Source organism: Lithobates pipiens, unplaced genomic scaffold, assembly GCF_037356315.1.
Source record: "Lithobates pipiens isolate NorthernLeopardFrog02 unplaced genomic scaffold, aLitPip1_a1.2 Scaffold_28, whole genome shotgun sequence".
NCBI lineage: Eukaryota > Metazoa > Chordata > Amphibia > Anura > Ranidae > Lithobates > Lithobates pipiens.
The window spans coordinates 171,893,385-171,915,162 of NW_027507789.1; the positions used below are offsets into that span (position 1 = coordinate 171,893,385).

At 43.3% G+C, this 21,778-nt stretch overlaps 1 protein-coding gene across 1 annotated transcript; it reads right to left on the minus strand.

The window, feature by feature from the left end:
- Positions 1–8,525: 8,525 nt before the first annotated feature.
- On the minus strand, positions 8,526–14,712 carry LOC143935817 (keratin, type I cytoskeletal 19-like). The gene is made up of 8 exons (XM_077459928.1): positions 14,081–14,712; positions 12,533–12,615; positions 12,248–12,404; positions 11,243–11,404; positions 10,030–10,155; positions 9,694–9,914; positions 9,466–9,482; positions 8,526–8,912 (listed from the first exon to the last, which is right to left on the minus strand). Exons 1-8 carry the CDS (start codon positions 14,636–14,638, stop codon positions 8,815–8,817), a joined length of 1,422 nt encoding a protein of 473 aa, XP_077316054.1. The 5' UTR covers positions 14,639–14,712; the 3' UTR covers positions 8,526–8,814.
- Between the last annotated feature and the right edge of the window lie 7,066 nt (positions 14,713–21,778).

Sequence of the window (21,778 nt, forward strand, 5' to 3'; positions counted from 1 at the left end):
AGACCTTCTATCCTTGACTTTATACCAAGAAACATGGGCGTGATTTCCTCTTAATAATGGGTTCCTCGTAAGAGTCATCAGCTTTAATTTGCGTGCCAACTTCGTGAGAGAAGCGGGATTCATAATTACCTCACTGGTCTGGGAGAATAACCCAGAGGTGTCTCATACCCCCCTCCCCTATCTCTTCTTACTTTAAAACTTTCTTACACAAAATTCTTTTACATATACGGGAGGAGGCATTCATTGTCTGTGTGTGCTCTGCTAGCTTCTAAAACAAAAGGTCTGATTCACTTTGAGTCAGGGAGGCTCCTAGCTTCAGGCTATGTATTTGACATTCCTGTCCCGTCAACAAGTATATCATACACAGCCCAGTATACAGCCCAGTGTACAGCGTGCGTCCAGTGGTCAGGAGTATGAAATGTACAACAAGTGTACATAGTACATGGCTTAGCAGTGTATAACATGCAGAGCAAAAGGTTCAGCAGTGAGTAGTGCAAAGAGAGGGCTCAGAACCCCAGCACAGAGCTCTCCTCCCAAACCCAACTGGTACAGACTCCCCTTCCAACCCCCCCGCCCCCCACCAGTACAGTTTCTTTCACTTTTGGTGATAATAGTCACCAGGACAAAAAAAAGGGTAAATCTCCCTTATGGGGGTGGATCCCTCTCTACTCGATCTAAAACTAAAGAAAAAAATATATATATGTTTTGTCTTCAGTTATACATTAGGTTAGCATTTTTTTCTGGTACTTTCCTAAGTCCAACCTCATAGTTCATTAGTGAGCACGATGTGTAGAACTCACTTGGGCATCTTGTCGGGATTTCATATATTTACAATTCATGCGTGGTGGCACAAGTTGAAAATTAGAAATTAGGCTACATCTACTCTGTGAGTACCTAACGGAGTTCCCCATCCTGCAGAACACAGATCTAGGGACCATGATGCCCCATGGACCTCCAGAGACCGTAGGAGCTTCAAAGGAGTTGCTTTAATAGGCAAATAGACTCCTCATTTTGCAAGCTTAGTGAATGAGGTGAAGCTCTGTTGATTTCCATCATTCCCATTCTCATTAGTAAAGGAAATAGTTAGCTTTGGCCAGCTTGGTCCAAACAAACTATTTATAGTCGAAATATTCCTGGAGTTAGACTTTTGTGTGGCTAATCTGCAATATATTCTTATGCTCTACATATGAGCAGTTTCATTTTAGTTCCTGAGAAGTCAAATTTGTAAACCTCTAGCAACACTTTCAAAAATATCTGTTGAATGAGTAGGCAGAAAACTGACTGCTAGTTTACTAGGATGGAGGACTGAGCTCCAAGGATGGTTCTAAACAGACTTTATAAGTGTGGCCACACTGGAGGAAAAAAGATGCATATATATGGCCTTCTAGAATGAGGTATGGGACACAGATCCTAAGCTGCCTTCACATAGTAAACCTCCGCTGTGCATCTCTGCACTGGAAGCCTCAAGCCTCTGTGGCTCAACCTCTACACCAACTGCCTTAAGCCTCCGTGGCCTAGGAAATGTGTGTGGGCTGCTCAGGCTTGATAGGGAGGGGGTATGTAGACCATCCACATGTGTGCATCTACAGCTGCTGCTAAAGTGCTGACAGGGGATGGAGCCCGTCCTGTTTCCTGCAAAGGTTCAAGGAAGGAAGGGTGACCCCTGAGTCAAACATCTATGGTGTCCTGCTGCTATGAATGGAGTGGCAACTTCAGTCTGGACTTCGGCCAGGCCACGCCCCCAACATGTTTCACTTGGCCCCCCGAAGCTTAGTCATGGGGCCTTAAGCTTCTGCACTCCCAGCCTGTAGGCTTTGCTGCACCTCCTATGCACCCACAGTCCCAAGCTTCCGTTGTGCCTCCTTTGCACCTGTAGCCTCAAGACTCTCTAGTTTCTCATTATCTGGAACCTACCATCCTCCTTGTCTGTGAGTATCTATTTAGTGATCTCAGTATAGCCAACAAGTAAGCACAAACTCCCATGGAGGGGGTCTCTGGTCATGAAATCTGTGGGTCCGTATTAAAGAAAAAATAAAAATAAAAAGTTGACCCTAGGCACAAAGAAAAAATGTGGCATGCTGTGTGTGCCACGGTGATCTGTGGGTGTGGCTTAAATTGCACAAAATATTGGGCGTGGCTAAATAAAAAATGTACAGTGCAGAGTGTATGGCTGTGGGTAGTATGTGCAGGAGAGGAGTTGTGTGTTTGTGGTGGTGGGTAGTATGTGCAGAAGAGGGTATGGAGTGTATGTTGGTGGGTGGTATGTGCAGGAGAGAAGTGCCAAGTGTATGGCGATGGGTAGAATGTGCAGGTGAGGAGTGCGGAGTGTACAGTGTTGGGTATTGTAGGATTGTCTCAGTAGGGCAGTGGACGGGGTCAGTAGTTATTTATTTTTATTATTATTTATTTTTTCATTATTTTTTTACAATTAAATCTTTTTGTATTTTTTTTTTATTTTTTCAAAATGTGTGTGGGCATGGTTTACACAGAATAGTGGGCGTGGCTCAACGGGGTGTGGTTAGAGTCTGAGATGAATGAGGGATGGAGAGGGAAAGGGGGAGGGGGGGGGGAGGGATGGAGGAACAGCAGCCCCAGATCCTACAGAACAATAGAAATAGGTGTATTCTAGAAAGTTTAACAATCAGCAGATAAAGATACTCCAAACACCTGGTGTTAGCACTTCAATCATCCCACCACCATGGGCTGTTATGGTGTCAGGATGATTAAAGTGCATTATTTCTATTATTACATTGTAATATAGAATGAAATCATTCAACTCACCATAATGCCGAATCAGTGGGATCCCTGAGCGCTTTGCCTGCCATCGGCAGAATCCGTCCTTGCATCAGGTGCCCCCAGCAGAGTCCGTACTTGCATCAGGTGTCCCCAGTAGAGTCCCTCCTTACATCAGGTGCCCCCAGTAGAGTCCCTACTTACATCAGGTGTCCCCAGTAGAGTCCCTCCTTACACTAGATGTCCCCAGTAGAGTCCATCCTTACACCAGGTGTCTCCAGTTGAGTCCCTCCTTACACCAGGTGTCCCTAGTTACCAGTGGCGTCACTAGGGTTGATGTCTCCCAGTGCGTAAAAACATGGTGTCACCCCCCCCCCACGCCCACTATAGTCCTCCCTCAGTACAGACCCCCCTCCTGCAGCACAGACCCCCCTCCCGCAATACAGACCCCCTCCCGTAGTATAGATCCCCCTCACTAAGTGCAGACACCCCTCCCATAGTGCAGACCCCCTCACTTAGTACCGAACCCCCTGGGCAAACCATCCTCCCTCCATCTATACAACCCCCCCATCAGAACAGACCCCCAGGACAAGCCACCCCCATATGTACAGAACTCCCCCAGGACAAACCACCCTCCATATCTACAGACCCCCCAGGACAACCCATCCCCCATATGTTCAGATCTCCCCCAGGACAAACCACCCCCTGTGGGTAGTATGTGCAGGAGAGGAGTTGTGTGTTTGTGGTGGTGGGTAGTATGTGCAGAAGAGGGTATGGAGTGTATGTTGGTGGGTAGTATGTGCAGGAGAGAAGTGCCAAGTGTATGGCGATGGGTAGAATGTGCAGGTGAGGAGTGCGGAGTGTACAGTGTTGGGTATTGTAGGATTGTCTCAGTAGGGCAGTGGACAGGGTCAGTAGTTATTTATTTTTATTATTATTTATTTTTTCATTATTTTTTTACAATTAAATCTTTTTGTATTTTTTTTTATTTTTTCAAAATGTGTGCGGGCATGGTTTACACAGAATAGTGGGCGTGGCTCAAATTGGCGTGGCTCAATGGGGTGTGGTTAGAGTCTGAGATGAATGAGGGATGGAGAGGGAAAGGGGGAGGGGGGTGAGGGATGGAGGAACAGCAGCCCCAGATCCTACAGAACAATAGAAATAGGTGTATTCTAGAAAGTTTAACAATCAGCAGATAAAGATACTCCAAACACCTGGTGTTAGCACTTCAATCATCCCGCCACCATGGGTTGTTATGGTGTCAGGATGATTAAAGTGCATTATTTCTATTATTACATTGTAATATACAGTAGAATGAAATCATTCAACTCACCATAATGCCGAATCAGTGGGATCCCTGAGCGCTTTGCCTGCCACCAGCAAAATCCGTCCTTGCATCAGGTGCCCCCAGCAGAGTCCGTCCTTGCATCAGGTGTCCCCAGTAGAGTCCCTCCTTACATCAGGTGCCCCAGTAGAGTCCCTACTTACATCAGGTGTTCCCAGTAGAGTCCCTCCTTACCCTAGATGTCCCCAGCAGAGTCCTTCCTTACACCAGGTGTCCCCAGCAGACAGGGGCGGGCTGGGTCGGGGGCAGGGTGGCAATTTCCCCCTAGGCTGCCCTAACAATATATGCATAATGGCCGGCAGCCGCCGCTCACTATTTTTTTTTTCTATTCTGGAGGAAGTCGGATCAGGGCAGGGGCTGCAAGCTGAGACAGAGGGAGGGGCGCAGAAGCTCAAGCAGCACTCACTTATGTAGTGGAGGGCGCTCTGTTCCCGCACCTCCAGTCGGTCGCGCTCACAGTAATCCACTGACAGTGGAGTGAGAGCTGACCTGACCTGTCAGTTCGTGTGTGGGATTTCCCCTCTCCCTCTCCTCCAAACACTGTAGCATGTGTGAGCTCCGCTCATACAGTCAGGCCACCCACTCTGTTCCCTCCCCTGCTTCCTCATTGGTAGAGGTAGGGAGCCCATCAGCCAAGCCTCCAGCAGCTGCAAAGCATCATGGGACATGTAGTCCCTATTGCCGACAGCCCAATAGCAATTCCTGGGCACAAAAAATTCCCCAGCTTGCCCACAGGAGGAGGATGAACGTGAGGCTGTGGGGGAGCAGACTGTCACTCTGTGAGGCTGAGCCTGAGGACAGAGCAGAGATAATGTAAGTTTTTTGGTGAATATGTTTTTTTTTTTTTTATTAAAAAGAAAGATCTTACACTTTGAAGTTTTGTCACTTCTTTCCCAATGTTTCAAGCTGGGAGCTGATATTATTAACCCCTTCATGCCTGAAACTTTTTTTGACAATTGTTTACAAGCAACAAATCAGTATTTTTGTTAGACAATTACTTAGAACCCCTAAACATTATATATATATATATATATATATATATATATATATATATATATATATATATATATATATATATATTTAGCAGAGACCCTAGAGAATAAAATGGCAATTGTTGCAATATTTTATGTCACACTGTGTTTTCAAACACAATTTTTTTGGAAGAAATACACTTTCCACCCCCAACCACCCCCCATATGTACAGACCTCCCAGGACAACCCACCCCCCATATGTACAGATCTCCCCCGGGACAAACCACCCCCCTCATATGTACAGACCCCCCAGGACAACCCACCCCCCATATGTACACACCTCCCAGGACAACCCACTCCCCCATATGTACTGACCTCCCCCAGGGCAACCCACCCCCCATATGTACAGACCTGCTAGGAGAACCCACCCCCCATATGTACAGACCACCCAGGACAACCCACCCCCCCATATGTACTGACCTCCCAGGACAACCCAACCCCCTCCCTCACTGGGCGGCGAATGGACTATTCAACGTGCAGGCACCCAGAGAGTTGCATGCTGCACTCTCCGGGTTGCACGCTTGTGACGTGAGACAGAGCAGAGTCTAACTCAGAGCGGCGGCAGGAACCAGGGCTCTCCATCACAGGAGACCAGCTCGTGGATGCCGAAGAGGAAGAACCAAGAGGCAGAGCCCTGATGGCAGTGAATGTGGCGGCCAATAGAAATGGAGCTCCATTTCTATTGGCAGCTGCATTCATTGCCACACGGACTCCACCTCTTGGTTCTTCATCACGATCTGGACTTCAGTAAAATGGCAACGACTGAGACAGCATTACCTAGTGCCGGCCGAGGACCTCTAGTGGCGGCAGCGGCGGGGGAAAAAAAAACGGGAAAACGCAGATTTCCCAGGAAGCGGTAAGACCAGGATAAAGGTCTAAATCCCAGGAATGTCCCGGGTAATTCAGGACAGTTGGCAAGTATCGGAGTGTATGGAGTTGAATGAATGACTTGTATAGCGCTACCTATGCAAACTGAATCACCTCAGGGTACTTTCTTGCCACCGGTATCCATCTGTAGCTTTTATGCGGTCCTTTAACCTGTAGGGTCCCGACACACTTACAACATTGACTTACACATACACATAGTATGGCCAATTTTTTTGGACAGGGTCTAATTAACCTACCAGAATGTCTTTGGAGTGTGGGAGGAAACCGGGGCACAGGGAGAACATGCAAACTCCAGGCAGATAGTGTCGTGGTAGGGTTTTGAACCAGCAACCCTATTGCTGCCAGGTGAAAGTGCTAACCACTACACCACTGTGCTGCCCAGTTGAGTGGTATGTCCAGGAGAGGAGTGTGGAGTGTGTGGCGGTGGGTAGTATGTGCAGGAGAGGAGTCCGGAGTGTATGGAGGTGAAAAGTGTGTGCAGGTGAGGAGTGCAGAGTGTATGGAGGTGGGTAGTATGAGCAGGAGAGGAGTGCAGCATGTATGGAGGTGAATAGTATATGCAGGAGAGGAGTTTGGGGTGTATGGAGGTGGGTAGTATGTGCAGGAGAGAAGTGCAGAGTGTATGTAGGTGGGTAGAATGTGCAGGTAAGGAGTGCGGAGTGTACAGCGTTGGGTATTATCTGCAGGATTGTCTCAGTAGGGCAGTGGACGGGGTCAGTAGTTCTTTATTTTTATTATTATTTATTTTTTAATTATTTTCTTACAATTAAATCTTTTTGTATTTTTTTTCTTTTTCATTTTTTCAAAATGCTTTTCAGTGGCAATTGGATGGTGTCACTAGCCAGTGGACAGTTCTACAGAGCGATGGACAGTGTCACAGTTTTTTTAATTTTTTTTACAATTGTATTTTTTACAATGTTTTTTATATAATTTTTTTTTCAGAATTTTTTTTGGGGGGGAGGGGAATTGGACAGTGTCAGTAGGGAAGTGGACTTGTTATTTTTTTTGTTTTGTTTTTTATATTTCTTTTATTATTATTTTTTCACAGTGCTTCTGGAGAAGGGGATGGGGGGGGAGTTATGAGGCAGTGGATGGTGTTAGTAGGGCAGAGGTTGGTGTCAATAGGGCAGTGGATGGTGTCAGTAGTTTTTATATTTGTATGTATTTATTTTTTACAAATTAATTTGTTTTTCATTTTGTTTTGCAATGCTTTTTTGTGTGTGTGTGTGGGGGGGGGGGGGGGGGGGTTGGGGCAGAGGACAGTGTCGGCTGGGCAGGGGGAGGGGGTTGTCAGTAGTTTTTTTATTTTATTTTACAATATTACTTTTTAGAATTTTTTTTACAGTCTGATTTTTTAATAGTTTTTGCAATTTTTTTATTATCAGCCCTATCAGCTTTGGTGAAATATCAGTGGTCTAAACAGATCCCTGACATCTCCCCTTTGAGACAGAGAAAGGGACTGAGGACACAGATTCCCCAGTCCCTCTCTTAGCATTGAAGATGAATGGACAAGTGACCACAGCTCCTGTTAATTCATAAACTGAAGCATAGTTACACACAGCTTACTCTACTTAGTTATCACAGGACACATAAGCGATCGGTAGCAAACGCTCTCTATGTCCAATTCAGAAAAGGAAGGGGCTGGTAAATGACATATTTCTCCGCTCTCCATTATGACGCATCCCCCGGAGAGGAGGGAAGCCAGCTGCAGAGGGACAAGGGGGGGGTGGAGAAAGAGTACACAGTGGGCCGGAGGAGGAGAATGGGGGCAGAGGGTAACAGAGGCAGAGGAAGAGAACACAGAGAACAGCTGGGGATGATCGGTGCTGTGGGAGGGACAGCTGTAAGCACCAATATCCGCGGTATGGAGAGGAGGAGAAGCGACTGTCAAGCCATGCAGGGAGATCGGTGCTTAGAGCTGTCCCTCCCACCGCACCGATCATCCCCAGCTGTAAACCAGGGGACCATCCATGTATGCAGGGTGTGTCTCAGTGCCCCCCCCCCCTCCCTCGGGGGCCCGTGTGCAGTGAACACCCTGCACCCATGGATGATACGCCACTGAAGCTACCTCTATAGTCCACTGTCAGAAGAAACAACCACACCAGTAACAGGTTCCTTTTGACTTTTGACCTTTTTAAAGACTAAGGCTGGCCACATACTGATCATACTGGTTTAATGTCGAACAGCTTCTGGGCTCCCTCACTTGACAGAAGAGGACATGTTGGAAAATTTTTCATTGCTCAGCTTCTGCAGCCAATCAGTTGCAGCCACTGATCACTGGAAGTCATATGCAGGTGGCATACAGGGATCAGTGTTTGGACAGTTCAGATTTTTAAAAAGAATTTGATACAGACATAGAAAAAGGTTTCTGAATCTTTCAGCTGAAGCTGTTGTATGGCCCAGGAAAAAACAAACTGAGTCAAAAATAAAATAATAAATGAAACGAAAAGATTGTTTCATTAACAGCTTCATAGTACCATACAGTCTCCAATTACTATTAACAAATAAAACAAACAGGCAAAAAAAGTGCATGAAAAAGCTGAAACATTTTATTAGTTGAAAGAGATAAAAAAGAGGCCTCAAAAAGTAGCATGAGAATTACACTGCAGACATTACAAGAGTAAAGGATCCAGCACAATATATCAATGATTGTTGGCTTTCATTTATCCAATGATTGATGTCTTAGATCAGATATAGTCTTTATGGTATTTCAGTGGTTCTGCAGTGTTAAAGGGGGATCAGTAACTGCAGAACGTTAGAATACATGCATCATCTTTTCAATCAGACATGTGCTAGATTTGGAACCCTGTATTCCGTTAGTAATTTGCTTGCTGGACTTTTTCACTGGAAGAAATAACTTTTCCATTTAAGGTTTCCTGAATGATGGTGCGGACTTGACGTGTGGATTGAGGGCCTGAAATAAAAAAATACTATCAAGCACAAGGCTAGCTTGGATGGAAAAAATTATTTTACTGTAGCTATTATATTAAAAAGGATGGGTAATCCCAAGTAAAATAACTGTTAAGATAGCCATACACTAGTAGATTTTCTAACAAATGTTTGATGGCTTAACAAATGATTTTCGAAAGTACCTAAAAATGTAATTTGTTCTTAACCTTCAACTTTGGTATGAATGGACTTTAATGAACAAACCACTTTCTCGGGTAAAAACTCGTTTGTTCAAAAAAAAAAATTCAATTCTGCCCCTGTGCATGAACAACTGCTTAGCCCCCATGCGTCTCACACCAAATTAGCTGCTGGCCAAATAAAAGCACATTCTCTGACATTTATTGACAACTAGATGGAGGTTTGCTGTGCCCAGGTCTACAGAAAAGTGGGACGGGATCCCAATACTTATATGACAAAATTTACTATAAGTAAATAATATTTGTTAACTGTAATATACTGTATATTAGAGTTTGCCCTCTGTTATCTGTTATTTAGAAGTTATCTGGGATTGTACTTACTTTCTTTGTAGGGAATTCTGTTGAGAGAAAAAGAGAAGAAAAAAAACTAAGAATTGACCAAGCCAGGACAGTTTTCAGAACAATTACATTTTACAATTTCAGATTGATGAGGGCAGTTATAAAGTATGACGCTTATATTTGGGATGGCAATGATGAAGATACATTCTTTAATAGCTACTGCTGTCTTTAGTTATTGTTGCTCCTCATTATCTGGAAATTTCCACTTACTTGACATCTTCTCCTTCCAGGAGGCGTCTGTAGGTGGCGATTTCCTGTTCAAGACGGGTCTTGACGTCCATGAGGATTTTGTATTCATAGCTCTGTCGTTCCATATCTGACCGCAGCTCACCAAGCTGAGCTTCTACACTGCTGATAAGATCCTGTATCTGGGAGAGCTGTACGCAGTATCGGCCTTCTGTGTCTGCCAAGGTACCTTCCAATGCTGATTTCTGTAATAGGGGAACAAATATTGAGTTGTATACTGTTTCCATTTTGTGTGTAAAACAATGATGATAGAATTTCTTGAGTGAATAGGTATGAGAAACATTTAAACAGAGGTCTTACCATACTTAGCTGGGTCTGAAGTTCGATCTCTAAGCTTTGAAGTGAACGTTTGAGTTCGGTGATTTCTGATTTGCTGGAGTGGATCTGTTCACTGTGGGATGCAACTTCTCTGCTCAGCTCTTCTGTCTGTCAGGTTAAAATAAACATTGAACATTTTCTTGGCTTTGTCCTCAGTCTGAAACAACCTTTCTGGATTACTGGATTACTTTTAAACCTAGGATTCCTCCCAAGGTCACTAAGAGTTCCTGCCCGATAGTGCCTGCATATTACCAGTGATGATGTCCTTGGCCAAACTCTTGGCTTGGGGACCTGTGGAGCTTTTCCTCTCATGTTTTAGTAGGTAACCGCTGACTTTAATTATCTTTTTTTCAGCTGTCTCTGAAAGGAACATTCTTCTCACAGACTACCAATGCAACTGGATGCAATTCTTCCCACTGATCACCTATGTAAAGAGACCATTTTCTTACCGGCCTCTAATGTGAGGGATTTTTCTCCACTGGCTACTAATGTAAGAAGACATTTCTTACACTTAACACCAATAAAGGTCTCTTGAGCCCCTATAGGGAAAAAGAGCCTTGACTGATGGGGGCATGGCCAGGTGCTGGGCGTAGACAGCGGGTGAGTGGTCACCCAAGATTGGTTAAAGTTATGGGGAATGGGCTGGGCCTGAGCTCACTAAAAGTATTGCCCCAGGGAATTCTGTCTGTCCAGCACTTATGGTAAGGACAAGCCCCTTTTGAAATTCAAATAGTTAATGTTAAAGTGTGCTCACAGTACAACTGTGGCTGCCACTGGTTTAAAGTGTTCACATGTTCTGTGTTGGAACTTAAATAAAGCTGCAGCCTTGCCCTTTTCAACCTAATGTTTGTAAGCGTGTTTTCTTACATGGGGTGAGGGCAAGGGTGGGGGGTTATCCCATTATGTCTAAAGTTGGTTCATGCCTAGGCCCATTGCACCTCAGCAGTCATGCAGGAGAACACTACAATTTTTTACAGAGTTTCCTTGCTTTTAGCCACTATTTGTTTAATTTGTACAGAAACAAGCAAAAATTCTACATTACAAAACAGAAATTAATTTTTTTATGTTTTAATTGTATATCTATATATGAAAATATGAACAATTCTTTAAGGGTTGTTCCAGGATAATTAGGTCAGGAACAGGCTAGTTTTAGTAATATTGCTACAAAATTACCCGTATTGCACTACTGTCTTACCCTCTTGAAGTACCATTCTTCAACTTCTTTTCGGTTCTTTTCAGCCATATTTTCATATTGGCTTCTCATGTCAGCCAAGATCTTGCTCAGGTCATTAGCTGGGGCAGCATCCATTTCCACATTGACAGTGCCACGAACTTGTCCACGCAGGGCATTCATCTCCTGTACACAAGCATTTTTATTTTAGGAAGTGACTATTAGAAGGAGATAATGTGAAGTTCTGTAACTGTATCTAATTTTACACATCATATGTTGTTTTATTTACATGTAGGATGACTAGCATAACTCTAATGCAGTGGCCGTTTATTTCATTGCTGCCATTTTTGAGATAAGGATTTGGGTGGATGGAGATAATATGAGTTAGGACATCCAAAACTGAAAGTATATACTTTTCAATGATTTCTAAAGCTTGCCATAGATGGATCAAAATTTGGTTGGTCTGGCCAGTTGATAAGGGACTGGCTGAATTTTGATCCATTTATGGCAGTTACCATTCCAGAGAAGTCGATCTAATGATTGACTTCTATTGAACTAGTTTGTTGACCAGCTGGCTGATCGAAAAGTAATCCAGGTATGGTCAACCTTCTCCTTTTGACAATCAAAATGAGAGTCATCTGGCTCATTAAAAACAATGCACTTCTTAAATAGAAGAAATCTTGTCTCAGCAGTTCTTAAGGGAGGATGTGTGATTTCAAGTTCCAAATCTGAATAATTAATCCAATAACAGCAATATGAAAGAACACACAAGTAAAATGTGAAATTAAATTAAAAGGTAGGCATTATAGCAAAATCGCTATTATAATTCAACACATTTTATGGTTCCGATAAAATCTGTTGAAGACATGTTTATCTTTGGGAGGCCATGGGGCAGACAAGAGTGCATTGAAAATATATTTCCCCTAAAACCAGCTTGTGTCCACCAGGCAAAAAGCAAGTGAGGTAGCCTTTCTACACAAACTCATTCTTCTCAAGGATACTTGGTTATATATCTTTTATTGAACATACCTCTTCATGGTTCTTCTTCAAGTAGGCCAACTCTTCCTTTAAGCTCTCAATCTGGAGCTCCAGATCAGACCTGGTTAGAGTAAGTTCATCTAGAACTTTGCGAAGGCCATTGATATCAGCCTCAACATTCAGTCTCAGGGAATGTTCATTTTCATACCTAAATAAAATTAGAAAATTAAAAGTTGACTTAATGTTATGATATTGGTATAAATGTTATCATGGTGTTTCTTGTAATTGCTCAATGTTTGTGTCTTTTGTGCATCCAAACTAGGACTGCATTCTTACTTGGTTCTGAAGTCATCAGCGGCCAGTTTGGCATTGTCAATCTGCAGGACCACGCTGGCATTATCCACCGTAACATTCTGGATCTATGAAATGTAAAATACAAAAACATTGGGTTATTTTCTATCTCTTATGACTAAAATCAGCTTTTTTAACAATAACATGGTGGGAAAAAAATAGTGTTGTGCATTATTCAAAAGCATCCAATCACCATCACATTCAGACTAGTGAAAGCTGATTTCAGATTGGTCAATATGGTTTACTATTGCACCAGATCACTGCTTTTTTTTTAAGGATTAATTTATGCATGATGGTAGATTTTTTTTTCTTTGTAATCATATTACACCATTTATCAGAAATAAGGCTAATAGTCTATAAAATTGGAGGTAAAGGCTCATTCACACAGGCTGCCAGTTTTACCACCTTTACAACCCCCCATCTAAAGAAAGACATGCAGCTCTGGGTTATACACATGTGGCAGTAAAATTTAAACTCCTTGTCATGTTCAGCAGAAAGTACGTCAACGGATATGAACCAATCAAGCGGTAGCGGCATGGTGGTTCAACCTTTTCAAGGTTAAAACAGGTAACGAGGAAACCTTCCAGTTGCCTGTCAACTGCTGTCTAAAAAACTAACCACTGTGGATCACTTTGTATCAAGGGCTGATGCACATCTGTATGAGGCCTAAGGGGTTGGACCTCATGAAACAAAGTAACTGTGTGACCCACAGCAACCAAAAACAAGAATTGATTTTCCCTAAGACAGTTCAAGTCATAAGACCATCTTTGCTTCTTCTGCTATTGAGACTATTTATTTTATTTGGTTTTAAAGGATATTTCTAGAAGTAAATATTGGCATTTGAATATAGCTTAAATATACAGTCTATGAGTATTTTAATGTACGTATAATTTATTATAGGCCCTGTACAAAATGGGTGCAAGCCAGCTTGCATGTCTCACATTGATTGCGTCATCAGTGTGAGTCATTAGTGGAATGATGTCATCATTTTGAGCATATATATGGTGCAAAGTTGTACAATCACAAATATTCCACTTTTACAAATGAGATACATAATGCTAAATAGTTAAGTAAAGTAACTCCTACACTAGGTAGACTGTTTTATTGTATTGGCATATACAGTATGTGTTACGATGATGTTTACTTTGAGATTATTATATTGTGCTAGATTAATATATTGTCTTTTTTTTACATTTTTTGTGTTTTGTATGACTGTAATAGCCATTTGCTTTTGAAGCTAAATAAGGCAAGGGAAATACAATAATCCTTCAGACAATGTAAAATAATAAAGCACTTGGCATTATTAATAACAATAGCAATAATAATGAAAATGGCACCCTAAATCCTTGCAAAAAGAGATAATGGTGTGAAAAATACAAAAAAACAAGAATGGATTGGTTGCTTTGAGTTGGATGTTTCACATCATAAATAATTATTTTTTTCCACATGACAAAGTTTTGCACAGGAATGCCTATATAACGGTTCATATCTGAACAGTGGATGTAAATAGTAATGAAGTGAACCTTCTCTTACCTTGTTACGAAGATCCTCAATAATTTTGTAGTATTGGCTGTAGTCATGAGATTGGCTGGGGACTTGCTTCTCATACCACTGCCTAATTTTGATCTCCAGCTCAGAATTAGCCTCTTCCAGAGAGCGCACCTTGTCCAGGTAGGAGGCCAGACGGTCATTTAGGTTCTGCATGGTTTCCTTCTCCCCTCCAGCCAAGAGACCCTCTCCACCTCCAAATCCACCTCCAAATCCACCTCCAAAGCCACCTCCAAAGCCACCTCCAACTCCACCTCCATAGCCATAACCAAAGTTAGATGAGTAGCTGCCACCGAAACCACTACCTGCACCACCTAGTCCACCACCTAGTCCGACACCTTGTCCACCACCATAGCAGCTACCAAGACCACTACCCCCAGAAGACACCACCCTTGAGATGGAGATGTTTCTGCCACCACTACCTCCGTGAATGCTAGGTGCCCTGTAGCTACCCATAGACACTCTGCTTGAACCACCACCTAACCCCAAGCCACTTGAGGATCCTGATGATGAAAAAGTTTGCTTCACGTTGTATGAGCTCATGATGAAACTCTAATGTCTGTCTTTTTCTATGTGCTACCTGATGTTCTGGTTGAGTGTAAGAAACCCAGACTTTCTATCCTTGACTTTATACCAAGAAACGTGGGCGTGATTTCCTCTTAAGGATGGGTTCCTCGTAAGAGTCATCAGCTTTAATTTGCGTGCCAACTTCGTGAGAGAAGCGGGATTCATAATTACCTCACTGGTCTGAGAGAATAACCCAGAGGTGTCTCATACCCCCTCCCCTATCTCTTCTTACTTTAAAACTTTCTTTCACAAAACTCTTTTACATATACGGGAGGAGGCATTGTCTGTGTGTGCTCTGCTAGCTTCTAAAACAAAAGGTCTGATTCACTTTGAGTCAGGGAGGCTCCTAGCTTCAGGCTATGAATTTGACATTCCTGTACACTTAACCAGGTAAAACTGTATTGTCACCCCTCCCTACTCAGAAAATATGGGAATGTAGTTGAAATGAGAGATTTTGTTGTTCAAGACAATTCACTCCTCCAGCTTTGGTTCTGTTAACCCTCAAGGCCCACATGACAATAGGAGTATCAGCTATGACAAGGAGAGTATAAGGTATCAAGCATTACAGTAGAATCCGGATGATATTTAGATTTTCTTTTTTTTTTTGGACACTGTATATCACATATTACCTTTTTTCAATCTTTGCTTGTATCTCTTGCAACCTTTTTCGGCTACTTTCTGTCTACATGCACTTGCTATAGCCTCAGTTGAACGTCATTGCTCTAGAATGGATTCTTATAGTGACTGCACTGGACCATACCTGAGTAATGTGTCTTAGTAATGGAACTTATTGTCTCCTCTAGGCATGCATATAACAGATTGACAAGGCACGATAACAACTCAGAGACACTTGTCACCCTATAACAGGAAGTTGCTAAACATGGACCCTCATGTCAGGACCACCAGGTGTTAATTTAGTGAAAGCTGTATATACAGTACAGTATAAAAAATGATTGTATTTACTTTTACATCTCTATAAATTAATCCACTGAAAACAAAATATTGTTCACATACCAAATGTAAATTACTTGTTTGACAGTGTCCCTTTTTTACCACTATTATTGTACAGTTCAATAAGTATAGTATACACATTTAATAGCACTGCTATCAATAATGTGAATATTGCTACTAATAATAATATAATAATACTCTAATTTAAGATACCATCCCAGCAGAAATCATACACATAGAAGGACTACAGCAGTGATGGCGAACCTTGGCACCCCAGAAGTTTTGGAACTACATCTCCCTCAGATACATTGCACAGTGCACGAGCATCATGGGAAATGTAGTTCCAAAACATCTGGTGTACCGAGGTTCACCATCATTAGACTACAGCAGTGGCATTTGTAATATACACTCACTGGTGACTTTATTGGATACACCTGTTCATTTGCTAATCAGCCAATCACATGTCAGTAACTCATTTAGCATTTAGGTATGGCAAAAACCACTTGCTGAAGTTCAAACCAAGCATCAGAATGGGGAAGAAGGGGATTTAAGTGACTTTGAACATGGCATGTTTGTTGGTGCCAGATGGACTGGTCTGAATGTTTCAAAAACTTCTGATCTACTGTGATTTTCATGCACAACCATCTCTAGGGTATAGAGAGAATGGTGCGAAAAGAGAAAATATCCAGTGAGTGGCAGCTGTGTGGATGAAAATGCCTTGTTGATGTCAGAGGAGAATGGGCAGACTGGTTCGAGATGATAGAAAGACAACAGTAACTCAAATAACCACTCGTTACAATCAAGGTATGCAGAATACCATCTCTGAACTCACACACAACGAACCTTGAAGCAGATGGGCTACAACAGCAGAAGACCACACCGTGTGCCACTACTGTCAGCTAAGAACAGGAAACTGAGGCTACAATTCGCACAGCCTCACCAAAATTAGACAATAGAAGATTGGAAAAACATTGCCTGGTCTGATGAGTCTCGATGTCAGCTGCAACATTCAGATGGTAGGGTCAGAATTTGGCATAAACAACATGAAAGCATGGATCGACCCTGCCTTGTTCAGGCTGGTGGTGGTGGTGTAATGGGGTGGAGGGTATCAACGGTTTGTATGGATGGATACCCTTTACTAAAGTATATTTAACCCCAAACTTGTTTTTTTGGGGTATTTAGTTACAGTAGGTAATGTTTAAAACCCTGGTTGGAATTTTTTTTGCCATCTATGTCCTATTGAAGAGGTATCCCTTCATACCTATCCCTGGCCTAGACAAAGCAGGAAAGTAAAGAAAAGCCCCTCTTAGGCAGGTATCCCCAGTGGAAGACTTCCCTTTAGTTTCAGTTCCTCCCAAAATTTCTACTTTGTTTCATACTTTTAGACTTTGATCACTAGGACAAACAGAGAAGGTGAATCTTACTAAAGGGAACAAAGACAGGAATAAACATCTGGCAAGGATTTTAACCACTTTCAGACCGGACCATTTTGCTGGTCAATGACCAGAGGTCTTTTTACAATTTGGCACTGCGCTGCTTTAACTGGTAATTGCGCGGTCATGCAATGTTGTACCCAAACAAAATTTGCGTCCTTTTCTTCCCACAAATAGAGCTTTCTTTTGATGGTATTTGATTGCCTCTGCGATTTTTTTTTTTTGCGATATAAACGTAAAAAGACTGCAAATTTTGAAAAAAAATGATATTTTCTACTTTTTGTTATTAGAAAAATCCAATAAACTCAATTTTAGTCATACATTTAGGCCAAAATGTATTCAGCCACATGTCTTTGGTAAAAAAAAAGTCAATAACTGTATATTTATTGGTTTGCGCAAAAGTTGTCACATCTACAAACTAAGGTACGTTTTCTGGAATTTACGCAGCTTTTAGTTTACGACTGCCTATCTCATTTCTTGAGGTGCTAAAATGGCAGGGCAGTACAAAACCCCCCCAAATGACCCCATTTTGGAAAGTAGACCCCCTAAGGAAATTGATAAGTGGCATGTTGAGCCCATTGAATATTTTATTTTTTTGCCTCAAGCGATTGAATAATGACAAAAAAAAAAAATATTTTTTTTTTTTTTTACACAAAGTTGTCACTAAATGATATATTGCTCACACATGCTATGGGCATATGTGAAATGACACCCCAAAATAAATTCTGCTGCTTCTCCTGAGTACGGGGATACCACATATGTGGGACTTTTTGGGAGCCTAGCCGCGTACGGGGCCCCGAAAACCAAGCACCGCCTTCAGGCTTTCTAAGGGCGTAAATTTTTGATTTCACTTCTCACTACCTATTACAGTTTTGAAGGCCATAAAATGCCAAGATGGCACAAAACCCCCACAAATGACCCCATTTTAGAAAGTAGACACCCCAAGCTATTTGCTGAGAGGCATGTTGAGTCCATGGAATATTTTATATTTTGCCACAAGTTGCGGGAAAATTACAAACTTTAATTTTATTTATTTTTTTTCACAAAGTTGTCACTAAATTATATATTGCTCACACATGCCATGGGCATATGTGAAATGACACCCCAAAATAAATTCTGCTGCTTCTCCTGAGTACGGGGATACCACATGTGTGGGATTTTTTGGGAGCCTAGCCGCGTACGGGGCCCCGAAAGCCAAGAACCGCCTTCAGGTTTTCTAAGGGCGTAAATATTTGACTTCACTCCTCACTACCTATTACAGTTTTGAAGGCCATAAAATGCCAAGATGGCACAAAACCCCCACAAATGACCCCATTTTAGAAAGTAGATACCCCAAGCTATTTGCTGAGAGGCATGTTGAGTCCATGGAATATTTTATATTTTGCCACAAGTTGCGGGAAAATTACAAACTTTAATTTTTTTTTATTTTTTTTTCACAAAGTTGTCACTAAATGATATATTGCTCACACATGCCATGGGCATATGTGAAATGACACCCCAAAATAAATTCTGCTGCTTCTCCTGAGTACGGGGATACCACATGTGTGGGATTTTTTGGGAGCCTAGCCGCGTACGGGGCCCCGAAAGCCAAGAACCGCCTTCAGGTTTTCTAAGGGCGTAAATATTTGACTTCACTCCTCACTACCTATTACAGTTTTGAAGGCCATAAAATGCCAAGATGGCACAAAACCCCCACAAATGACCCCATTTTAGAAAGTAGACACCCCAAGCTATTTGCTGAGAGGCATGTTGAGTCCATGGAATATTTTATATTTTGCCACAAGTTGCGGGAAAATTACAAACTTTTTTTTTTATTTATTTTTTTCACAAAGTTGTCACTAAATGATATATTGCTCACGCATGCCATGGGCATATGTGAAATGACACCCCAAAATAAATTCTGCTGCTTCTCCTGAGTACGGGGATACCACATATGTGGGACTTTTTGGGAGCCTAGCCGCGTACGGGGCCCCGAAAACCAAGCACCGCCTTCAGGCTTTCTAAGGGCGTTACAGTTTTGAAGGCGATAAAATGCCAAGATGGCACAACCCCCCCAAATGACCCCATTTTGGAAAGTAGACACCCCTAAATTTAGGGGTACACTAGTGAGACTAGGTAATAAATGGCGGGTGCCCTGAAACTATAAAAAAATAACTAACCAACCAGCGTCACCTGTAACAGTTATATGGTGATCACTGGTGAAAGGGTTAACTAGGGGGCAATCAGGGGGCTTTATGCGGTAGTATATGGGGGTCCCTGGCGCTATAAAAAGCTGCGGCGAACCTAAATACCTACCTGCCTAACTAGCGTCACCTGTGACACTAATACAGCGATCAGAAAAACGATCGCTTATTAGGCTGGGTTCACACTGGAGGAACGCCACAAATCCGCGGCGGGTTCCCGCATCGCATGCCTCCCGGCGGCAGTTCACACTGTCCTATGCGAACTGCTGGGAGTGTCAGTGAAATGTTAATGACACCCCCAGATCAGTTCGCATATCGCAGTGCGATCTGCAAACTCGGATCGCATGGTGTGAACACCCATGCGATCCGATTCTGCTGCGGACCAAAAAAAGGGTCCCGTGCGAGTTTGCGGCGGGTGCGACACGAATTCAGCCATACTATCTGTATGGCTGAACTCGAATCGCACAGAGATCGGATGTGATTTGCACTGCAGTGCGGTGCGAATCACATCCGTTCTCATAAACCGCTGCAATGTGAACCCAGCCTTAGTGACACTGGCGACGGGGGGTGATTACGGGGTTAAACCTTTATTGGGGGGGTTAGGGGGTACCTTAGAACTAAAGGGGGCTAACCCTTTCTGCCCTAACAGTTATTACAGTCACAAATGACACCCGCCGGGTGATCAGGGGGTTAAACCTTTATTAGGTAATAAATGGCGGGTGCCCTGAAACTATAAAAAAATAACTAACCAACCAGCGTCACCTGTAACAGTTATATGGTGATCACTGGTGAAAGGGTTAACTAGGGGGCAATCAGGGGGCTTTATGCGGTAGTATATGGGGGTCCCTGGCGCTATAAAAAGTTGCGGCGAACCTAAATATCTACCTGCCTAACTAGCGTCACCTGTGACACTAATACAGCGATCAGAAAAATGATCGCTTATTAGGCTGAGTTCACACTGGAGCGATGCGGGAACGCCACAAATCCGCGGCGGGTTCCCGCATCGCATGCCTCCCGGCGGCAGTTCACACTGCCCTATGCGAACTGCTGGGAGTGTCAGTGAAATGTTAATGACACCCCCATATCAGTTCGCATATCGCAGTGCGATCTGCAAACTCGGATCGCATGGTGTGAACACCCATGCGATCTGATTCTGCTGCGGACCAAAAAAAGGGTCCCGTGCGAATTTGCGGCGGGTGCGGCGCGAATTCAGCCATACTATCTGTATGGCTGAACTCAAATCGCACAGAGATCGGATGTGATTTGCACTGCAGTGCGGTGCGAATCACATTCGTTCTCATAAACCGCTGCAATGTGAACCCAGCCTTAGTGACACTGGCGACGGGGGGTGATCACGGGGTTAAACCTTTATTGGGGGGTTAGGGGGGTACATTAGAACTAAAGGGGGCTAACCCTAACTGCCCTAACAGTTATTACAGTCACAAATGACACCAATGCAAAAAAAAAAAAAAAAATGCAATTGGTGTCACTGTGACTGGGGGGGCAGGGGTAATTGGGGGGGTGAAGGGGGGGTGTGAGTGTGCCTGGCATGTTCTACTGTGTAGTGTCGTGTTGGTGCAACTCACCGATCCTCTCTCCTCGGTGCCGGAACGAAAAATACCCACACGGAGGAGAGATTACATCACTTCCTCTCCTGTGTTTACATTACAGGAGAGGAAGTGATGTCACGGAGCATTTCTGTTCGTCGGGAGCGATCGCGAGGGGGTGGCCATGAATGAATGGCCGCCCCCTCATCCCGGATCGCTCCCGAACGAATACCGACCGCCGCAGGCACCGGGAGGGGCCCGATCGGGCCCCCCACCCGCGGGAAGGCAGGGACGTATATATACGCCCATATGCCTGCCCGTGCCATTCTGTCGACGTATATCGTCGTGCGGCGGTCGGCAAGTGGTTAATGCCACGTACACACGACCAGACTTTTCAACAGCAAAGGTCCGACAGAACGAATCAGGCTGACAATTCGATCATGTGTGGGCTCCATTGGACCTTTGCTGTCCAAAAATCTGACAGACTTATGAAATAGAACATGTTTCAAATTTTTTCGCCAGAACTCTGCCGGATCCAGTTCCTATGGAGAAAACCGCTCATGTGTATGCTAGTCCGACGAATGAAAACCGACGCTAGGGCAGCTATTGGCTACTGGCTATGAACTTCCTTATTCTAGTCTGGTCGTACGTCATCACGTTCAAATCCGTCGGACTTTGGTGTGATTGTGTGTGGCCAAGTCCATTCAATCGGAAAGTCCGTCAGAATTCCGCCGAAAGTCCATCGGAAAGATCTTTGGACCTAGTCCGTCGAAAAGTCTGCTCGTGTGTACACAGCATTACCCCTTCGCAGTGTTAAAAATATTGGGGACTTTAGATTTACTTTAGGTTCTGGCTTAAATAAGAACTCCAGCCAAAAAAAAAATGAAGCCTGTTAAAAGGTAACAAAAAATCAGAATGTGCTGTTTTGTTGCACCAGAAATTTCTCATACAGGACTTTTTTCTCTACCTCACACACTTCGTCTGAGTCCAGGTTATCCTGGA